The sequence below is a fragment of the Gobio gobio genome, assembly GCF_949357685.1.
Source record: "Gobio gobio genome assembly, chromosome: 11".
Classification (NCBI taxonomy): domain Eukaryota; kingdom Metazoa; phylum Chordata; class Actinopteri; order Cypriniformes; family Gobionidae; genus Gobio; species Gobio gobio.
The window spans coordinates 7,065,887-7,085,946 of NC_137104.1; the positions used below are offsets into that span (position 1 = coordinate 7,065,887).

General features: G+C 40.0%; 2 protein-coding genes across 6 annotated transcripts in view; one reads left to right on the forward strand and one right to left on the reverse strand.

The window, feature by feature from the left end:
• Positions 1–4,071, reverse strand: part of fabp3 (fatty acid binding protein 3, muscle and heart) — a 42,094-nt gene extending 38,023 nt beyond the window's left edge. For 2 of the 3 annotated variants that reach the window (XM_079829305.1, XM_079829304.1), the window contains exon 1: positions 3,807–3,938. The gene's annotated coding sequence lies outside the window, so the exon portion shown is untranslated. Of the gene's footprint in view, positions 1–3,806 lie in introns of all 3 variants that reach the window. The other variant, XM_079829303.1, reaches the window with a different exon arrangement.
• On the forward strand, positions 3,307–19,556 carry zftraf1 (zinc finger TRAF-type containing 1). 3 transcript variants are annotated; one of them, XM_079829248.1, is made up of 5 exons: positions 3,322–4,171; positions 9,720–9,958; positions 13,692–13,903; positions 16,487–16,543; positions 17,821–19,556. In XM_079829248.1, the coding sequence occupies exons 1-5, from the start codon at positions 3,866–3,868 to the stop codon at positions 18,210–18,212; spliced, it is 1,206 nt and encodes a 401-aa protein (XP_079685374.1). In that variant the 5' UTR covers positions 3,322–3,865; the 3' UTR covers positions 18,213–19,556. The 3 variants fall into 3 exon arrangements, with proteins under 3 accessions (XP_079685375.1, XP_079685374.1, XP_079685376.1); XM_079829250.1 differs by lacking the exon at positions 16,487–16,543 and having other exon boundaries at positions 3,327–3,732; positions 3,819–4,171; XM_079829249.1 differs by lacking the exon at positions 16,487–16,543 and having other exon boundaries at positions 3,307–4,171.
• The last annotated feature ends 504 nt before the right edge of the window (positions 19,557–20,060 follow it).

A 20,060-nucleotide genomic window follows, 5' to 3' on the forward strand; every position in this document is an offset into this window, starting at 1 on the left:
AGAGGCAAATTAGAGTCATTTTGTGGCTGGAAAAATAATAATTCTCATTTGTAAAGCCATTATCCACCAGGTGCTTGTATGGCTCTTTAATAAATAAACATGTATCTAATCTACTTGCTCAAAAAAGTATTGCAGTTTTGCATTTGAATAGATATTTCGATATGATCAAACACTAGAATTCTTTAAATGTGAAATTTTAAAACATTAATAACTTACATCCTAATATTTATAATGATACTTATTATAAGCACACACAAATGAATATTAATGAATGCAAGCACATATTATTTAACCCAAGAAACGTTTAAAATAGTGCTAAAATAGTGCTTAGGCCAACTTATGTTTCCTGATATGTACAGTTGGCTATATACATATGAATTGCTACTTAATCAAGACCTTAATCAAAAAATCTCACTCCAACCTGAACTTAAAAGTTGGCAACCCTGCTATTTTCAGGCGCTGCGTAATATCATTGCGGCACTGCACTCATGGTATGGCTAGTACACGTAACTATACACATCACAACATAAAAATAGGAAAATGTTGCCGTTATTTTGTCTCTTATTGAGCAGTAGGCTAGCTGGAGCCATTTACCTCCAGTCTTTGTGCTAAGCTAGGCTAGCTGGAGCAATTTACCTCCAGTCTTTGTGCTAAGCTAGGCTAGCTGGAGCCATTTACCTCCAGTCTTTGTGCTAAGCTAGGCTAGCGGTGGGTGGTCAGACAGAGTTATGGCACGGAGATGAGAATGGTATGTATGGACTTATCTAACTCTGGGGGATTCGGTGAATAAGCTAAAGTCTCAAAAAGTCAGCATGTTGCTTTAACATCATGATACAATGTAGTAAACAACATTTAGTGTGTTCTCTCTCTCAAACCTACACATATACTCAAAAGCAGTGATACTGACTGAAAGTCCACTGTTTTTTGACCTGATCACCTGGCACAAGTGAAATCTGCACTGATTTTCACATTTCTGAACTCATTTTTTTGATGGTTAAAGGAAACACTTTTTGTTATACTGGTTGAAACTCTCTTCACATCCTGATAGCAATCAATAATAGTGGTCTAAATATTAAAATATGTACATATATCTTCTGTGGAAGTCTCAGGACCATAAAATATTCGTCCAATCATTGCATTCGGTCCGAATCTTATGTTTTCAAAGCTAGCTTGCTATTGCTAGCCACTCTGAAAATTGCCTACCCTACCGTTAAATGAGTGCTATAATTCTCTTGTTATAAAATAATTATCTTGTATAATCCAATATTTAAAAAAACAAATACGAATTCAGTGTAAATTTCGTGTGGGCCTACAGGTCACTAATCAAATGAGCCAGGACATTATAACACATTATTATTATTATTATGAGATTATTTACTGACTAGAGGAAGAAGGGCCATTTATGTTGTATTGTAGTATTGTATTTGTATGTGCAAGCCTCTAATTATTCTACATTTTCTCCTTGATCTGTGTTTAAAAGAGAGACTGCGAAACATTTCAATAAGAAAGGACTAGTTTCGTTTTATAAGAAGTATCAAAAATGTATCGGTCAAGCTCGGCCTCGATAATTTGAGTGCCAAGGTGTTTGGAAATGTTAGTTGGGTAGACAAGCTAGCAATAAGCTCAAAGTATATAGTATTATTTGTCTCCCTGTGTTTCATTTCATAGCACATCTTTGTATTCATTTTAGTTATTTTGCAACATTATGAAACATTATGAGTACTGTGTAAATGTTTTAGACTGTAGGATAATACCATTCAACTTTATTAGCTGTTCTGATACATGTTTAATTTGGTGAGTAAAATAATGCTTTTATGATGATAAAATGTCTATTAATCTTTGTTCCGTTCACATTTAATTTGGGTTACACTTCATTTTAAGGTGTCTTTGTTACACTGTAATTATACATTTAAGTACCTAGTAATATTAAGTAACTACATGTACTTACTATAGGGTTAGATTTTGGGTTTGATTTGGTTTAGTTACATGCAATTATGCATAATTTATAGTTATTACTACATGTAACATATGTATGACACTGTAAAATCGAGTGTTACCTTAATTTATTTTCCCTGTAATTAGAAAATAACACTTTTATAAGGCATTTAAAGTATCGCCAAAACAAGAACAGTTTAAGTTATAGGTAATTCAGATTTTTTTTAAAAAAGACATTCATATTTTGGTTGACAGATTATTAACATAACCGGCCTGTTCTGACTGAAACATACATGATTATAATCACATCACTCATAAATAAATACATTTTCCATCATCATTATGGTAAGAGCACAAATAAATCTGAAATACCAAGTGGTTCAGAGGTAATAATTAATGAAGAAAGCCTTTGTCCTTGTCAGGTGACTTCATTCATTCAACCTTCATTGTAAATGTGGTGTTTTAAGTGTGTTGTAATGTGCATAAAAACATTGTGTTAATCTCAGCATCATTGCTAATACCGTCTGTATTAGACTGTTATATGCATATTTATTACTATGTATTCTATAGTAATCAGGATATCAACTCCCATCCCCCCATATAACACACAAAGCTTATTCAGGTTGGGCCAGCTAGACTGACAGCTGTCTTGCTCAAACCAGTCCATCAAACACCGCTTCATTTGATTGGCTGAGGGCATTTTCCCTCCCCCAGGGGTCACTCTGGTTTCAGGTCAAACAAAAACAAAAAACTTGAAAAGGTAAAAACAATTAAAAGATTCTAAAGCAGCTTCAAATGTGTAACGTGTATTCTAAAAAACCTTAAAAAAAATAATGGATTCTTCCATTCATTATTCTGTCAAGTATAATTATTTAGATGATTGACAACAACCCACGATGACGTTGCCATTTTGTCGCATATCAGGAGCGTTAGGGGCTTTTGACCATGGTATGAAAAGGTTACCTTTTTACTCTTTGTTTATACTATAATCACCATGACAATAATGCGACAACTACCACAATGACATATAATCAAATATGCTAAAAAAAAACAAGCATTACACTATACAAATTCAATACAAAAGTTGAATAATTACAAGTTAAAAAAAAAAAAAAGCTTCAGCCATGACCCGCAGGAGGCCGGTGCGCATGCGCAACGCTTAGCTCTTTAAATATCCCCAGTCATCTGATGAAGCACAACATTTGTTGCAGCCAATCAGAGAGCGCGAAAGGGAAGGGCGGAGCGGCCATCATTACCAGTGGCAACGCATTCACTGACAGTTGAATAACGGTTGACAGTATTCGCTTGTTCTTCAGCTCGCGCTGAGTAAAACGACCTGTGATTGGCGGGATCAGAAAGGGACAAGCGGACAGGGGGAGAGGAGGAGACACACAGGAAAAAAACAAAGATGGCAGTGTAGATTAAGGGAAGGACTATCGAAGAGACTCTGCAGCAAACTGATAACTTTTAGGCTTTCGGGAGAATCCGGGTCGTGTCGGAGTGGCTCGGTAGTGATCGGAAGGTGGACCGGAGGGAAAGAGCCCGGCCGTGTCGCGGAGCGTCGCCGTGTGCGTGCTGTCACGGCGGATAACGGACCTAAACAACAGCCTGTTGTTTTGTTGAGTCTTAGCTGTTTTTTTTCTCTCTCTCTTCACACGCTGAGAGCCGAAGCTTACCTGAGATCTATCCAAAAAATTACAGGCCAAACCGCAGTAAAACACAGATGAAATTATATTCACTGTCCCGTTACCTAGTGTCATATTACCCAAAATTAACCTGACGTTTGATGGTTTACAAGTGAGTGTATTGTTGGCTGTCCAGACCCCCCATTATTAAAGGCCAACTACCTTGACAAAAGCTGAAAATCTCACCCTGACATCCAGCGGATCCTGTGCTCAGTCGGCCCAAATATCCCTCGTGACTGACTCGGATGTCTTCGATGGAAGAGCGGATGGAATTAGGCGTCGCGGCCGCCCCGGGCTCCTCATCATCGGGGCTGGGTGTCGGTCCTGTGGGGGGGGCCCTGGATGCTGGTCCGGGGAGCGCCGGACTGGCAGGTATCCAGGAGGAGTCCGGCGTGCGGAGAGACGCTTCGGGCTCCGAGGCCGACCCCGACGCGCCGCCCAAAAAGCGCGTGAGGCATCAGGAAGGAGAAGCGGGGAAGCTCGAGGAGCGCCTGTACTCGGTGCTGTGCTGCACGGTGTGTCTGGACCTGCCTAAAGCATCGGTGTACCAGGTAAACAAAGCCATTATGGAGCTTGCAGTGCAGCGAAATCCTTATGCATGGCGTATATATCGTAAACATAATGCAGCATCCTCTTACAGAAGAGATACAGCCTGTTAGTATAGCTCTGACACACAAAGGAGGTTATCTTTTCGTCATTGTGATTGTTTGTCTATTGTATTCCCATATAATACACACTGTCTGTGACTCATTATGTGTGATGAAATGTCTAATAAAATGCACATTTGCAATTCCAGGTACATGTTTTTTTTTTTTTTTTTTTTTTTAAAGAGCAGGTATTTTCCAAGGTTTCAGATGTTACACTTCATGTGAGACAGACCTGAGCAGCTGTTTTTTGCCTTCAAAGGCCAACATGACAATCAGGGTGGTCACATGATGCGTTTAACCCAATCACTGCTGGCCTCTTCTGATCACCCCTCCCCCAAATATGCACCCCATATAATCCCTCTGAAGCCACAGGCTAAACCAGCTGTAAAAGAACTTCCTCTCATGTTTTCACACACTTTGTTCACAAGTATTCGTTTTAGGTTTGCATACCTGTCCATTTAATGACATACGGATCTAATTGGTTTGGATAATTGGATAAATCCACACTACATTTTGTTAGCATATGACAGGCCTATATTGAAAATACAGAGTTTGAGAAAACGCTGACATCCTCTCCCACTGACCCCATGTGATTGAGGGAGGAGGTGTCAGAGCGCATCAGCTTTATTAAGCTCATGCCGTGTAATCTGTTTATTACAGAATCAGGGTTTGAATCCTATCAAATGAGACCAAGTCCTGGAGCAAATCAAACAAGCCAGGGAGAAATAAATCAACTGCCCACTGAATTAATCAGACTCTACCTCCTGTGAAATGGATCTGCTGGTGAATTAGTAAACCAGTAACAGGATTATTCAAATGAAACCTGCAACTAATCATAAAAGTAGAATATTACATCAGTGTTATATGGTTAACTATTCAAATCATTTCTGTTAATTCAAGTAAAGCAGAAATAGAAATGTTGCTTTTTGCAACTAACCAAAATAAAATAATGGTAACACTTTAGGGTTATATTCTCACTATTAACTAGTTGCATATTACTGGATATTAGCTGTTTATTAGCACTTATAAAGCACATATTAATGCCGTATTCTGCATGATCATATTCAACATCCCTAATCCTACCCAATACCTAAACTTAACAACTACCTTATTAACTATTAATAAGCAGTAATAAGGAGTTTATTGAGGCAAAAGTCGTAGTTAATAGTGAGAATTGGACTCTAATCTAAAGTGTGACCAATAAGTATTAAAATTATTAAAACTAAAATAACAAATTAATATATATTATAAAGAAATATTTAACCAAAATAAAGAATTATGTAGAAATATAAAAAACAAATAATGATAAGTAAAACTAACAATGAGTAAAAAAATTAAAGGTGCACTATGTAACATTTTTTTTCAGTAAAATATCCAAAAACCACTAGGCCAGTGTTATATATTTTGTTCAGTTGAGTACTTGCAATATCCCAAATGTTTCCAATTATTTGTAAATCGTGAGAAATTGCTATTTTAACCAATGAACCGGGACGTGTGAGGGAGTCGCCTGACGATTGCGTCACATCTGCGTTTCCCTCAGTTTCCGGTTTTATTCTGCAGAAACGCTTTACTCTCACTGTAGTGTGAACAAGTGTCATAGCAGCCGCTGAGAGAACACACAGAGTAACGTCATAACATCATTATCAACACACTCAGATGTGTCTAATATGATAAGCAGAGCTGCGTTACCTCACACTCATGACCGGAAAAGCGGAAGTGGCACCGGTGACTATGTCATAATAAAAGTCCCACTGCTCGCGAGGTTAGTGTTGCGTTCATCTTATTAACAATCGCTCCAGCGGTTCCTCAGCTCCACAACACTTGCTCCTGCTTCTGCTTCATACTACAGTAACGTTAATAATCATATCCATGAACATGATTTCTGCCCGAGTCCTATCCTGACTCTTTCCCACCGGCTGTGAGCTGAAGACCACATGTCCCAAGATTCTGCGCTCAAACGTGGCATCATCAAACTACGCCTTTGTTTTGAACAGGCGACCTCTAGTGGACGGAAAAGTTACATAGTGCACCTTTAAATGACACGTTTTGTCATTTTATTCAAAATAAAATATTAAAATAAAATGTAATTGCGGCATAGAATTGGTGAATAAATTAAGTTTTAAAAACATGTTTTTATGTTACAAACAGTAAATAATAATGCATAATTACATGCAACTAACCCTAAAGTAAATACATTAATATTACTCAGTAACAAAGACACCTTAAAATAAAGTGTAACATAAATGTACAGTTTTAGATGAAAGCAAATGACAAATTGAGTACATTTTTATACGAGGAATAACATTACAGGCTTTTAAACATATTTTAACTCATATTTCCCCCTTTTAAGATCCACTCACGAAACAAGAACAGAAACTGAATTTATTTAGTTCAGGGGTGCCCAATCTTGTTCCTGGAGATTTACCATCCAAAGTTCAGATCCAACCCTGATCAAACACTCCTGTCTGTAATTATCAAGTGCTCCTGATATACTGTAGTGCTCCCTACACCCTCATTCACTATTCCCTACATTACTCCACTAATATAATCCTGCTGAAGGAGTGAATTCAGACACAGAGTGTGCTGCTTTTGCATGGATTGTGCTCGCTGTTTAATCAAATTCAATTCAATTCAAATTTATTTGTATAGCGCTTTTCACAAAACATATCGTTTCAAAGCAGCTTCACAGAAATCACTTGAAACTCCAGTAGTAATGAAAAGATCAATCCTGAACTCTGACATGGAAACTCTGTATAAACCTTAATTTAATAATCAATTAAAATATACCTGTATTGCGCTCTTACCCACATCGTACCAGCCGTTTGAAAAACGGATGGATGGAGGATTCAGCTGCGGGCGCCATCTACTGGTGAGATGTGGAAATTCATACAGTGCATTATGGGTATTCTCTAGCCATTGAGTGTACATCTCATAGATATACATAATAAAGGCTAGATGTCTCGTCCGCGCTGCTGGCCAATGGAGGTCGACGTCCGCACCTGGCGGCCATCTTGTCACAGTCAGCTCGCTCACTCGTAACATTGTGTTTTAATGGTGCATGCACTTTTTAAATAACCATAACTTGCAAAAATTTTCTAACGATTTTCAAACAGTTGGTTTGTTGTAAACGTCAGAGATGTAGTTATGACACTGCATACTTATGAATAATTATTCATAATTTGTTCAATCATCCAGAATTACAGCCACGTTAATAACGTTGTAAGAACCATTTGTAAATCCGTCAAGATTTCAGTGAGATAAGAGTATTTGTGTTCAGATCACTCGCCTTACGTCAGGTACCACAGAGCCCTGTCTGTGACAAGATGGCCGCCGGTGATGACGTTAGAGACTCCGCCGTAAGACATCTATCCTTTATTATGGATATCTCTGATAATCACAGCCCAATGGAGCAGCATCAGACTCATATTCTGACTAGAATCTGAGTATGACGACGTCAGGCTAGTGTACATCAGTTGTACACTGGTTTCGGACACCACTACAAATGGCTGTCCCCTCAAATAGTGCCCTATTAAAGGGTTAGTTGACCCAAAAATGAAAATTCTGTCATTAATTACTTACCTTCATGTCGTTGGACACCCGTAAGACCTCCGTTCATCTTCGGAACACAAATTAAGATATTTTAGTTGAAATCTGATGGCTCTGAAAGGCCTCCATTGGCACAATGCACTTTACACTCTCAAGACCCTTAAAAGGTACTAAAGACGTCGTTACAAAGTCCATCTCACTACAGTGGTTCTACAATAACTTTATGAATCGGCGAGCATAGTTTTTGTGCGCAAAAAAACCCTAAATAACGACTTATATAGTGATGACGATTAAAAAAAACACGGCATCATGAAGCTTCGAAGCGTTATGAATCACTGAGTCGATTCAGTGGTTTGAATCGCCAACTTTCAGCAGTTTGGCGGTTTGACACGCGATCCGAATCATCATTCGGCTCACTGATTCATAACGCTTCGAAGCTTCATGATGCATCGTTTTTAAATCGTCATCACTATATAAGTCGTTATTTAGGGGTTTTTTGCGCACAAAAACTATTCTCGCCGATTCATAAAGTTATTGTAGAACCACTGTAGTGAGATGGACTTTGTAACGACGTCTTTAGTACCTTTTAAGGGTCTTGAGAGTGTAAAGTGCATTGTGCCAATGGAGGCCTTTCAGAGCCATCAGATTTCAACTAAAATATTTTCATTTCTGTTCCGAAGATGAACGGAGGTCTTACGGGTGTCCAACGACATGAGGGTAAGTAATTCATGACAGAATTTTCATTTTTGGGTCAACTAACCCTTTAAGGGTATATAGGGGATGGTTTCGGACACAGCCCTTATTTAGCTAGTTCAGTTGTGTTTGATCATGGTTGGATCTGAACAGGATTGGGAAATCTTGACTCTGGTGTTTAGAATAAATAACTTATCACCTTATCTCACAGTGCCTGCATCCAATAGACATCACTGATGTGTAAATGTGGACGTCTATGTTGGTGCATTCATCTGTGTGATGTCAAAGTTTTCATAGTACATAAGTTTTATTCTTTGTGATGTGATCTTTTTTAAGATGAGGTTGCTTATTTCGGTAACACTTTAGACTAATGGTCATTAGTTAATGTATTAACTAACATGAACTAACCATGAGCAGTACATTTGTTACTGTATTTGTTCATCTTTGTTAACGTTAGTTAATATAAATCCAGCTGTTCATGGTTTGTTCATGTTAGTTCACACTGCATTAACTAATGTTAAAGCTAGACTGTGTAACTTTTTTAGTTTATTCTTAGCTAAAAAAACGCAGTTCTTTCAAAAATATGTGCTCATTAATGTATATTTACTTCTTTTAAGTAATAAAGTATTCTCGTAAGTTTATAATATGCCATTGAAAATACATACGGGTAAGGGTTCGAATGCCGGTCGCCATGTTGCCCCTCCATCTTGAAAGTACATTAGCCAAAGAGGGACATGGCTGTAAATTCAAGATTCGCCTTTCGCGTTTTAACACTCGATGGCACCGTGTCGAATGTGGACGAGGTCGCCATGTTAATTTTGGACTAAATCGGCCACCGTAGGAGTTAAAACGAAATTGAGAATTGAGAGGAAGAGAAACTAATATTCACCGGATGGTCATATACCTTTTCACCACTAGATGGGGGAAAATATCACACAGTGTAGCTTTAACAAGATTTTAATAAAGCATTAGTAAATGTTGAAATCAACATTAACAAAGATAAATAAATGCTTTATACGTGCAAGTTCATTATTAGTTCATGTTAACTAATGACCATTATTCTAAAGTGTTACCCTTATTTCCCCTAAATCATCAAGTCTCTTTTTGAGGAAAATGAGGAAATGCCATCCTGTGTTTTGCATTAACCCCCCTGTCCCTGTGAGATGGTTTGAGCTCTTGTCGTGGGCTGAAGATGTGTGCTCTCATTTCACAGTGTACAAACGGGCACCTGATGTGCGCAGGCTGCTTCATCCACCTGCTTGCTGACGCGCGCCTCAAAGAGGAGCAGGCCACGTGTCCTAACTGCCGCTGTGAGATAAGTAAGAGTCTGTGTTGCAGGAACCTGGCGGTGGAGAAAGCCGTGAGTGAACTGCCCTCTGAGTGCAGCTACTGCCTCAAACAGTTCCCTCGCTCCAGCCTCGACCGCCATCAGACGGAGGAGTGCCAGGACAGGTACCGCTGCACCGATTCACTAAACAAACACCGCCTCAATGTGTAAGATTATGCTCGACACGTGTAAAAAAACAAGGGGCGAATTCACTAAACACTTCTGCCACTCCACTTGTATAGCGCTGCACAATCTCTATTCAAATCCATTATGATGGTTTTCAGCACGACGTGCCACTTTTGTAAATAGAGTGGATTAGTGCCCGCCCACTCTTTCAGCAGTAGTATTTTTTTCCATGGGGAATTAAAAAAAAGTCTTTGTTAAAACATAAACAATCAGCTACAAGGTGAATCATAACATTACAAACTTTGACTTGGAGCAAAAGCGTATTTGAAAATTGGACAAAAGGACTGTGACTGCAATCCCATGGAGCATTGCGAACAATGTAATCGGATTAAAAACGATGGAGAAACTGACTCTGGTGTAATTTTCTGTACAGAATTATGGTTACTGTCGATTTTCACCAGTAATTTGTGTGGTTTAATATGATTATTTTAAAAATAAGTTGAAATAATGCAGATTGACGGCTTCAACGAAAGCATCGCTTAAAGGGATAGCTCACCCAAAAATGAAATTTCTGTCATTAATTACTCACTCTCATGTCGTTCCAAATCCGCAAGACCTTCGTTCATCTTCAGAGCACAAATTAAAGGGTTAGTTCACCCAAAAATTAACATTAGCCCATGATTTACTCACCCTCAGGTCATCCTAGGTGTATATGACATTCTTCTTTAGTTATATTAAAATGTCCTGGCTCTTCCAAGCTTTATAATGTCAGTGAATTGTTGCCTCGTTTATGAAGTCCATAAAAGTGCATCTGTCCATCATAAAAGTGCATCTATCCATCATAAAAGTGCATCTGTCCATCATAAAAGTGCATCTATCCATCATATAACTGCATCTATCCATCATATAACTGCATCTATCATAAAAGTGCATCTATCATCATATAACTGCATCTATCCATCATAAAAGTGCATCTATCATCATATAACTGCATCTATCCATCATATAACTGCATCTATCATCATATAACTGCATCTGTCCATCATAAAAGTGCATCTATCCATCATATAACTGCGTCTATCCATCATAAAAGTGCATCTATCATCATAAAAGTGCATTTATCCATCATAAAAGTGCATCTATCCATCATATAACTGCATCTATCCATCATATAGCTGCATTTATCATCATATAACTGCATCTATCCATCATATAACTGCATCTATCCATCATAAAAGTGCATCTATCCATCATAAAAGTGCATCTATCATCATATAACTGCATCTATCCATCATATAGCTGCATTTATCATCATATAACTGCATCTATCCATCATATAACTGCATATATTCATCATATAACTGCATCTATCATCAAAAAAGTGCATATATCCATCATATAACTGCATCTATCCATCATAAAAGTGCATCTATCATCATAAAAGTGCATCCATCCATCATATAACTGCATCTATCCATTATAAAAGTGCATCTATCTATCATAAAAGTGCATCTAGCCATCATATAACTGCATCTATCCGTCATATAACTGCATCTATCCATCATATAACTGCATCTATCCGTCATATAACTGCATCTATCCATCATATAACTGCATCTATCCGTCATATAACTGCATCTATCATCATAAAAGTGCATCTATCCATCATATAACTGCATCTATCCATCATATAACTGCATCTATCCATCATAAAAGTGCATCCATCCATCATAAAAATGCATCTATCCATCATATAACTTCATCTATCCATCATAAAAGTGCATCTGTCCATCATATATTTGCTCCACACGACTCCGGGGGGGTTCATAAAGGCCTTTTGAAGCAAAGCGATGCGTTTATGTAAGAAAAGAAATCTGAAAGAAGAATGTCATATACACCTAGGATGACTTGAGGGTGAGTAAATCATGGGATAATTTTCATTTTTGGGTGAACTATCCCTTCAAGATATTTTTGATGAAATCCCGACAGCGTTCTGACCCCTCCATAGACAGCCATTTAATTACCACTTTCAAGGCCCAGAAAGGTAGTAAAGATATTGTTAAAATCATCAATGTGACTCCAGTGGTTCAGCCTTAATTTAATGAAGCGATGAGAATACTTTTTGTGCGCAAAAACAAACAAAAATAACGACTTTATTCAACAATTTCGTTCTAGCCTGTGCCAGTCTCCTACGCAGTTTACGTTGTAAAGAGTGCAGCGCTTGAGTTTGGAACGACATGAGGGTGAGTAATTAATGACAGAATTTTAATTTTTGGGTGAGCTATCCCTTTAACAACCTCGTAACTCACAGTAGGGCTGTTTTTAATGGTTTATAAATGATATCCCTATGGATAAAATGAATGGAGTTTTTCATTCTAACTGCTACGATGGTTTCATGTGAGTGACAGGTTGCTGGAGGGGAAGAATTGAAACTGGCCGTTGGACAACCTTATTTCCCAGCCCTCATCAGAGAAGAGACGTCTTTGCGAGGCAACGGGACTGTTACTGTTTTTGATGAAAGACTATGAGGGCATATGTTTTTTTAAAGAAATATTGATGTGCACAGATTATTCATTTATAATAAATACTGGAATATTCCATAAAAAAATAAGAATTGTCCATTTTGAATTCATGGTGACTTTAATGTTAGGATATTACAACTTGTGAAAAGCAGTGAAAAGTTTGTGTCCGTTTTCTAGTGAAAATTAATTTGGTTACACTTTGTTTTAAGGTGGCGTAGTTACATTGTACTTACTCAAATAAGTACTGAGTAATATTAATTGACAACATGGACTTTTAAAGAGTTGCGCTTAGGGTTAGGCTTTGGTTTAGGGTTAGTTACTTGTAATTATACATAATTTACTGTAATTACTATAAGTACATGAGGAACTACGTCACCTTAAAATAAAGTATTACCATTAATTATAACCAGAGGTGTAGATTTACACACATTCATTTAAAGAGAGACTTTCATCCAGAGTGATTTACTTTAGTGCTTTAGCATCACACATGATGATCAAATATGTCTTCAGCATTACCATGATGCCTTGCCTTAAACGAGACTTTGGTGCAAATAAATAACCAGTGGGCGCAAATTGTGTTTAGTGAATCCTCCCTATATTCTCATCTTCTCATCTTAATCTAGTCATAAAGATGTATAAACAGACACTTGGCTTGGACTGTCATGCTTTAACTCGCACACAAAAAAAATATCTTCAAATGTTATGTAATTTTATATGCAATCGGCAAGCAAAGAGAAAGAGATAAAATGCAAAATATTTAAATCAAGTCAATTTTATTTGTATAGCGCTTTTCAAATTAAATTAAATGCAGAAAATCATGATGATTATGTTTATACGGCCGGTTTCACAGACAAGGCTTAAGCTAGTCCCAGACTAAAATTCATGTTTGAGTCGTTTTAACTGAAATCATCTTAAAATATGTCAGTGCCATTGTTTTGTCTCAAGATGCACATCAGTAATGTCATGTTTATAAAAGCTACGTAAATGTCCTAATTGAACTAAGGCCTAATCTTGGCTTAATCTAAACCCTGTCTGTGAAACCAGGCCATAATATCTCCTCTTTATTCCTTATAGTCACATTTAGTAGATTTTAACTGGTCAATATTAATATGCTTAACTGTATGTATAGAGCTGTGTGATGACCGTATTTACGGTCTATATCGCTAGAGTTGTTGGTTGATCATTTTTCACATTTTTCTTTTGGAAATAGAGTGACACAGTGCAAGTACAAGCGGATTGGCTGCCCATGGCACGGGCCGTTCCATGAGCTCAGCGCTCATGAGGAAGAGTGTTCCCACCCGTCTAAGACCGGCATGGAGCTGATGGGCATCCTGGACGAGATGGACCAGAGCCATCGCCGAGAGCTACAGCTCTACAACAGCATCTTCAGCCTGCTGTGCTTTGAGAAGATCGGTTTTACAGGTGCATAACCTTGAGTCTCATATTTAGACCCTTTACTAAGAACCAAAAATACGCTGAGCGACATTTGAAGATTCATTGACATATGGCTCTATCCCTCGGTTTCACAGACAAGGCTTAAGCTAGTCTCAGACTATAATGCACGTTTGAGCTGTTTTAACTGAAAGCAACTCGCACTGATATTTCTTAAAATATGTCAGTGCCGTTGTTTTGTCTCAAGATGCACACCAGTAATGTCACGTTTATAAAAGTTACTCAAATGTCCTAATTGAACTAAGGCCTAATCCTGGTTTAATCTAAGCCCTGTCTGTGAAACCAGGCCCTAAAGAGACACGATCGCTTTGCTAATTCACACTGCACAGACAGACGGCAACAGACACTTTGTCGGGTTTTGTTGGTTTAGTGTGTCTGTCGCCGTTGGTCGGCTCTTGTTTTCGCTGGATGTTGAATCAGCATTTGTTGGGTCGTGGAATATCTGAGAAATTACGTACTAATGTTGTACTAAGAAATGTAAAATGTGAAATTTAAAAAATGTGACAATACCAGCATTTCCCTCTAGCATTTTGAGCGCTGTTGAACAGATTCTTAAATACCTCAAATTTCAGTACCGACTTGGTTCTGTAGTGAGTACTGTTGACAACACTATGACGTACTGTAATCTGGTGATTGTCTGCATCTGTCTGTGTGGTGTGAACTGGCCTTTATATGACCAACATTTAATTTACAGATTTAAATAAACATTAATCTGCAAACATAAACAGAAGCTCAACCGTACTTGCTTGACGTGCGAGAACAAACCTCATTAGTTCTTGAGGAAGCTCAAACGTGATGCGTAACATGAGAATGAGCCTCATTGGTTCTTGCAGAAGCTCAAACGTGATGCGTAACACGAGAATGAACCTCATTGGTTCTTGCTGAAGCTCAAACGTGATGCGTAACACGAGAATGAACCTCATTGGTTCTTGCTGAAGCTCAAACGTGATGCGTAACACGAGAATGAGCCTCATTGGTTCTTGCTGAAGCTCAAACGTGATGCGTAACACGAGAATGAGCCTCATTGGTTCTTGCTGAAGCTCAAACGTGATGCGTAACACGAGAATGAACCTCATTGGTTCTTGCTGAAGCTCAAACGTGATGCGTAACACGAGAATGAACCTCATTGGTTCTTGCGGAATCTCAAACGTGATGCGTAACACGAGAACGAACCTCATTGGTTCTTGCTGAAGCTCAAACGTGATGCGTAACACGAGAACAAACCTCATTGGTTCTTGCGGAATCTCAAACGTGATGCGTAACACGAGAACGAACCTCATTGGTTCTTGAGGAAGCTCAAACGTGCTGCGTAACACGAGAATGAACCTCATTGGTTCTTGCTGAAGCTCAAACGTGATGCGTGACACGAGAATGAACCTCATTGGTTCTCGTGTCAAGCAAGCTTTGTTTATGTGTTCTGAAGAAGAAAGAAAGTCATATGGCTTTGGAATGACATGAGGGTGTTGACAGAATTTGTATTTTTGAGTGAAGTCTCTAAATGCTGTAGATGTATTGTTCATTGTTAGTTCATGTTAACCTATGTAGTTAACTAATGTGAACAAATTAAACCTTATCGTAAATGTAACCCCTGCAATCCCATTCGCCCCACTCTGAGCGGGGCTCGAACCGGCGTCTCCGGCATGGGAGGCGGACGTGCCAACAAGGGCACAGTCTCTAGTGTGCCTCTTGAGATCAGGGGAGTGAGGTTTACCTGCATAGCTAACACTAGTGCTGCGTTCCAGTTCATTTTTATTATGCCCTTCACTCGTTAACTTCCCTCCGTCTCGATCACTCGGATGTCCGTCATTGCTTACGTTGCATGAGTGCCCACTACTGGAGGAACATTTGCAATGGACTGAACTGGAACGTCCTAAGCCCTTCATCACTTCGAATCCACTATGGAGTTGATTTATTATTTATTTTTTTCCTGTACGAAATTGTTTAATGCAGCATTCTACACTCACCTAAAGGATTATTAGGAACACCATACTAATACTGTGTTTGACCCCCTTTCGCCTTCAGAACTGCCTTAATTCTACGTGGCATTGATTCAACAAGGTGCTGAAAACATTCTTTAGAAATGTTGGCCCATATTGATAGGATAGCATCTTGCAGTTGATGGAGATTTGTGGGATGCACATCCAGGGCACGAAGCTCCCGTTCCACCACATCCCAAAGATGGTCTATTGGGTTGAGATCTGGTGACTGTGGGGGCCATTTTAGTACAGTGAACTCATTGTCATGTTCAAGAAACCAATCTGAAATGATTGGAGCTTTGTGACATGGTGCATTATCCAGCTGGAAGTAGCCATCAGAGGATGGGGACATGGTGGTCATAAAGGGATGGACATGGTCAGAAACAATGCTCAGGTAGGCCGTGGCATTTAAACGATGCCCAATTGGCACTAAGGGGCCTAAAGTGTGCCAAGAAAACATCCCCCACACCATTACACCACCACCAGCAGTCTGCACAGTGGTAACAAGGCATGATGGATCCATGTTCTCATTCTGTTTACGCCAAATTCTGACTCTACCATCTGAATGTCTCAACAGAAATCGAGACTCATCAGACCAGGCAACATTTTTCCAGTCTTCAACTGTCCAATTTAGGTGAGCTCGTCCAAATTATAGCCTCTTTTTCCTATTTGTAGTGGAGATGAGTGGTACCCGGTGGGGTCTTCTGCTGTTGTAGCCCATCCGCCTCAAGGTTGTGTGTGTTGTGGCTTCACAAATGCTTTGCTGCATACCTCGGTTGTAACGAGTGGTTATTTCAGTCAAAGTTGCTCTTCTATCAGCTTGAATCAGTCGCCCCATTCTCCTCTGACCTCTAGCATCAACAAGGCATTTTCGCCCACAGGTCTGCCGCATACTGGATGTTTTTCCCTTTTCACACCATTCTTTGTAAACCCTAGAAATGGTTGTGCGTGAAAATCCCAGTAACTGAGCAGATTGTGAAATACTCAGACCGGCCCGTCTGGCACCAACAAACATGCCACGCTCAAAATTGCTTAAATCCCCTTTCTTTCCCATTCTGACATTCAGTTTGGAGTTCAGGAGATTGTCTTGACCAGGACCACACCCCTAAATGCATTGAAGCAACTGCCATGTGATTGGTTGATTAGATAATTGCATTAATGAGAAATTTAACAGGTGTTCCTAATAATCCTTTAGGTGAGTGTATATGTATATAGGTGTATTTGGGTTGTTTTAAATTTATTTATTTTATTTAATGTTTTTAAAAATAATAAAAATATCATAGAGTTGTTTGTGGTGGGGTAAATTAAACGCGATATGCGGTGACGTCACAATCGTGTTGCATTGTGGTATATGAAGCTGCCTGAAGTGTACATATGAAGTAGACTCGCTCCCTCAGTAAAAATCGAGGGAGCAAGGGTCTGTCCATATAAACTTCCCTTGTCCACTTCACGAAGTGGAATGCACATCAAAATGGCGGCAGGGATTCCCCCGAGGGGAAGTGCTTAGGGAAGTTCGCAAGTGCGCGTCTAAAACTGGAGTGGACACAGCGTTGGTGTGCCTCCAGGATCGTGTTTGGGAAACACTGATTTAGACGGACTAACTTTTAACTATATTTGTAATGTATAGCCTATATTTGATCAATAAAGTGCAGTGTAATTTTACATTTGATTACAGCTTCTACCTGCATAGCTTAGACTAGTTCACCCCCTTAAACCTCACTCCCATCAGGGTCACGGCACCAATGTAACCCCTCCGGTCCGACATGAGAGGGCTAACAAGGACACTGAAGACTGCAGTCTCTATAGCATCAGTCATTAGTGCACCTCTTGAGATCAGGAAGTTGTTTAAAGTACAAAAAAGTGTGTCATGAATAAGTTGATAGCCTGTAATCTCGTGTGTCTTTGCTCCAGAGGTGCAGTTCCGGCCATACCGCACCGACGACTTCATCACACGCCTGTACTACGAGACGCCACGCTTCACCGTGCTCAACCAGACCTGGGTGCTGAAGGCGCGGGTCAACGACTCGGAGCGCAACCCCAACCTGTCCTGCAAGCGCACGCTCTCCTTCCAGCTCATCCTGAAGAGCAAAGTGAACTCTGCACTGGAGTGCTCCTTCCTGCTCCTGAAGGGCCCGTACGACGACGTGAAAATCAAGCCCGTCATCCAGCACCACGTCTTCTCCAACGACGCCAACGAAACCGAGTACGCCCTGCTGCCCATCAACGACAGCGTGGAGTGCAACAAGCTGCTGGCTGCCAAAAACATCAACCTCCGCCTCTTCATCTTTCAGATCCAGAAATAGAGGCACGGGACGACGGGGGCGGAAGAAACGGATCCGACGACGGCGCGAGGAGGATGAGGAGGGGATGGCGTGAACAAAGGTGAGGCGAAGAAAGAGGGGAGACGAGCACCACTGAACCACAGATACCTCTACGGGAGCAAAAGAAGGATGAATACGGCCCATCAGTACTGCAGTAGATCGTTTGTTTGTGTGTGAGTGTGTGTTGTTGCTGGTAAGCTTTCAGACCTTCTACAGCCAAAAAAAAAGTCAATCTCACCCTGCTGATCTCTCGTTGGCAGAGCAGGACGGGCCTGAATGAACAACACCAAGAGTCCGGGACTGTGTTTGTGTGTTTCTGGGCCTGTTTGTGTGGATATCAGTCAGTAACGACCAATGAGACGAGCGTTTTAAGGAACGCGACTGAGCGAGTGCTAGAGATAGAGACAGGTGGAAGCGATCATTCAGGCAGCGTTCGACTCTGCGTTTGTGTGTTTTCACGCGGTTTTCAGACCTTCCTCTGGAGGTGTACCCACACAGACGCTGCGGCCGCAACTGCTTTAAGTGTATTTTTGTATGTGAAGGTGGCCATTTTCATCAAAGCGCAGCAGTGCAGTCAGGCTGAACAAAATGGCTGCCGATCCCACAACCCGAAAAATGCGATTTGCATGTTTTTCCCCCCCGCGTGCTCACCTTTAGTTGCGTAGCATCATAGCCTTGTAATCTAACTTAAGTTTGACCTTTTTAACACATTTATTTAAGAACCTGTGAATCTTGCCCTTTTTTTCCCTTCTTTGAATTTTGCCCGCTTTTAACCTCCCTATTTTGTGAACACAGGTACATTTCTCATGATGTCACGATATTTATATTTATTGCTTTTATTTAACCTGCATTAAGGTAACAGACTTTTCACACTCACTCAACACGGCGAAACTGGAAAGATCGGATTGTGAGCCAGTGTTACAAACCCTTCCCTTCTTCCACCCTCATCCACCCACACGCACATATAAACAGACACAAATGACCTTCATCTCTCTCTCACACACACACACACACACACACACACACACACACACACACACACACACACACACACACACACAGAGTAACACACAGAGTAACACACACACAGACAGACACAAAGCTGGGGGTACAAAAGAGCCAAAGGGGTAATCGGATCTCAGTTCAGATGAACGCAACTTAGTTTTGACATACTTGAACGGCAGAACAAGCAGTTGAGCTGATCTATCAGAGACTGTCACTTCTGATTAGAGGAGTTTAGTTTAAAACCGTTTCTGCATTTAAAGGCTTTTAATTCTCACACTCTGGCTGTATATGTGCCTTTCTATTAAAGCTCATTTAAACTTGTGGCACTGCTTTTTTTGACTACTTGAGCACTTTTTCACACTGAAAACCTTGTTATTATCCGATAAATGGATTGGTTGGTTGTAGCGCTATCCTATTGCGTGAAGAAGGAATTTGAAAGACAACCGTTTATCCCGCCCGTCGGATTGAGCCCGGCCAATGGTGTGTTCCCAGACCCAACATCTTGATGTGGGTCTGGCTTGTCAGGCTAGAAATTCATGAGGCCTATACCATGAAGCTGGTTTAGCTGGCTAGCCAGATATGTTTAAGCTTAGTTTGTGCCAATCCTGGGTTTTAGGTGCCATTAAAGTGGTTTGGTTTTTAGCCGTGTTCATCTCCATAGTAACTGACTCTCCACCGCAGGTAATGTTCTAGATAAGAGATCAAACTGAAATTAGACCAATCAGCTGTGAGCAAAGTGACACACCTCTGACGCAATAAGTCACTCCCCCAGTTTCTATCCAAATTAAAGGTCACTATAGCAAATGGTTTTAAAGACTAAAGCGT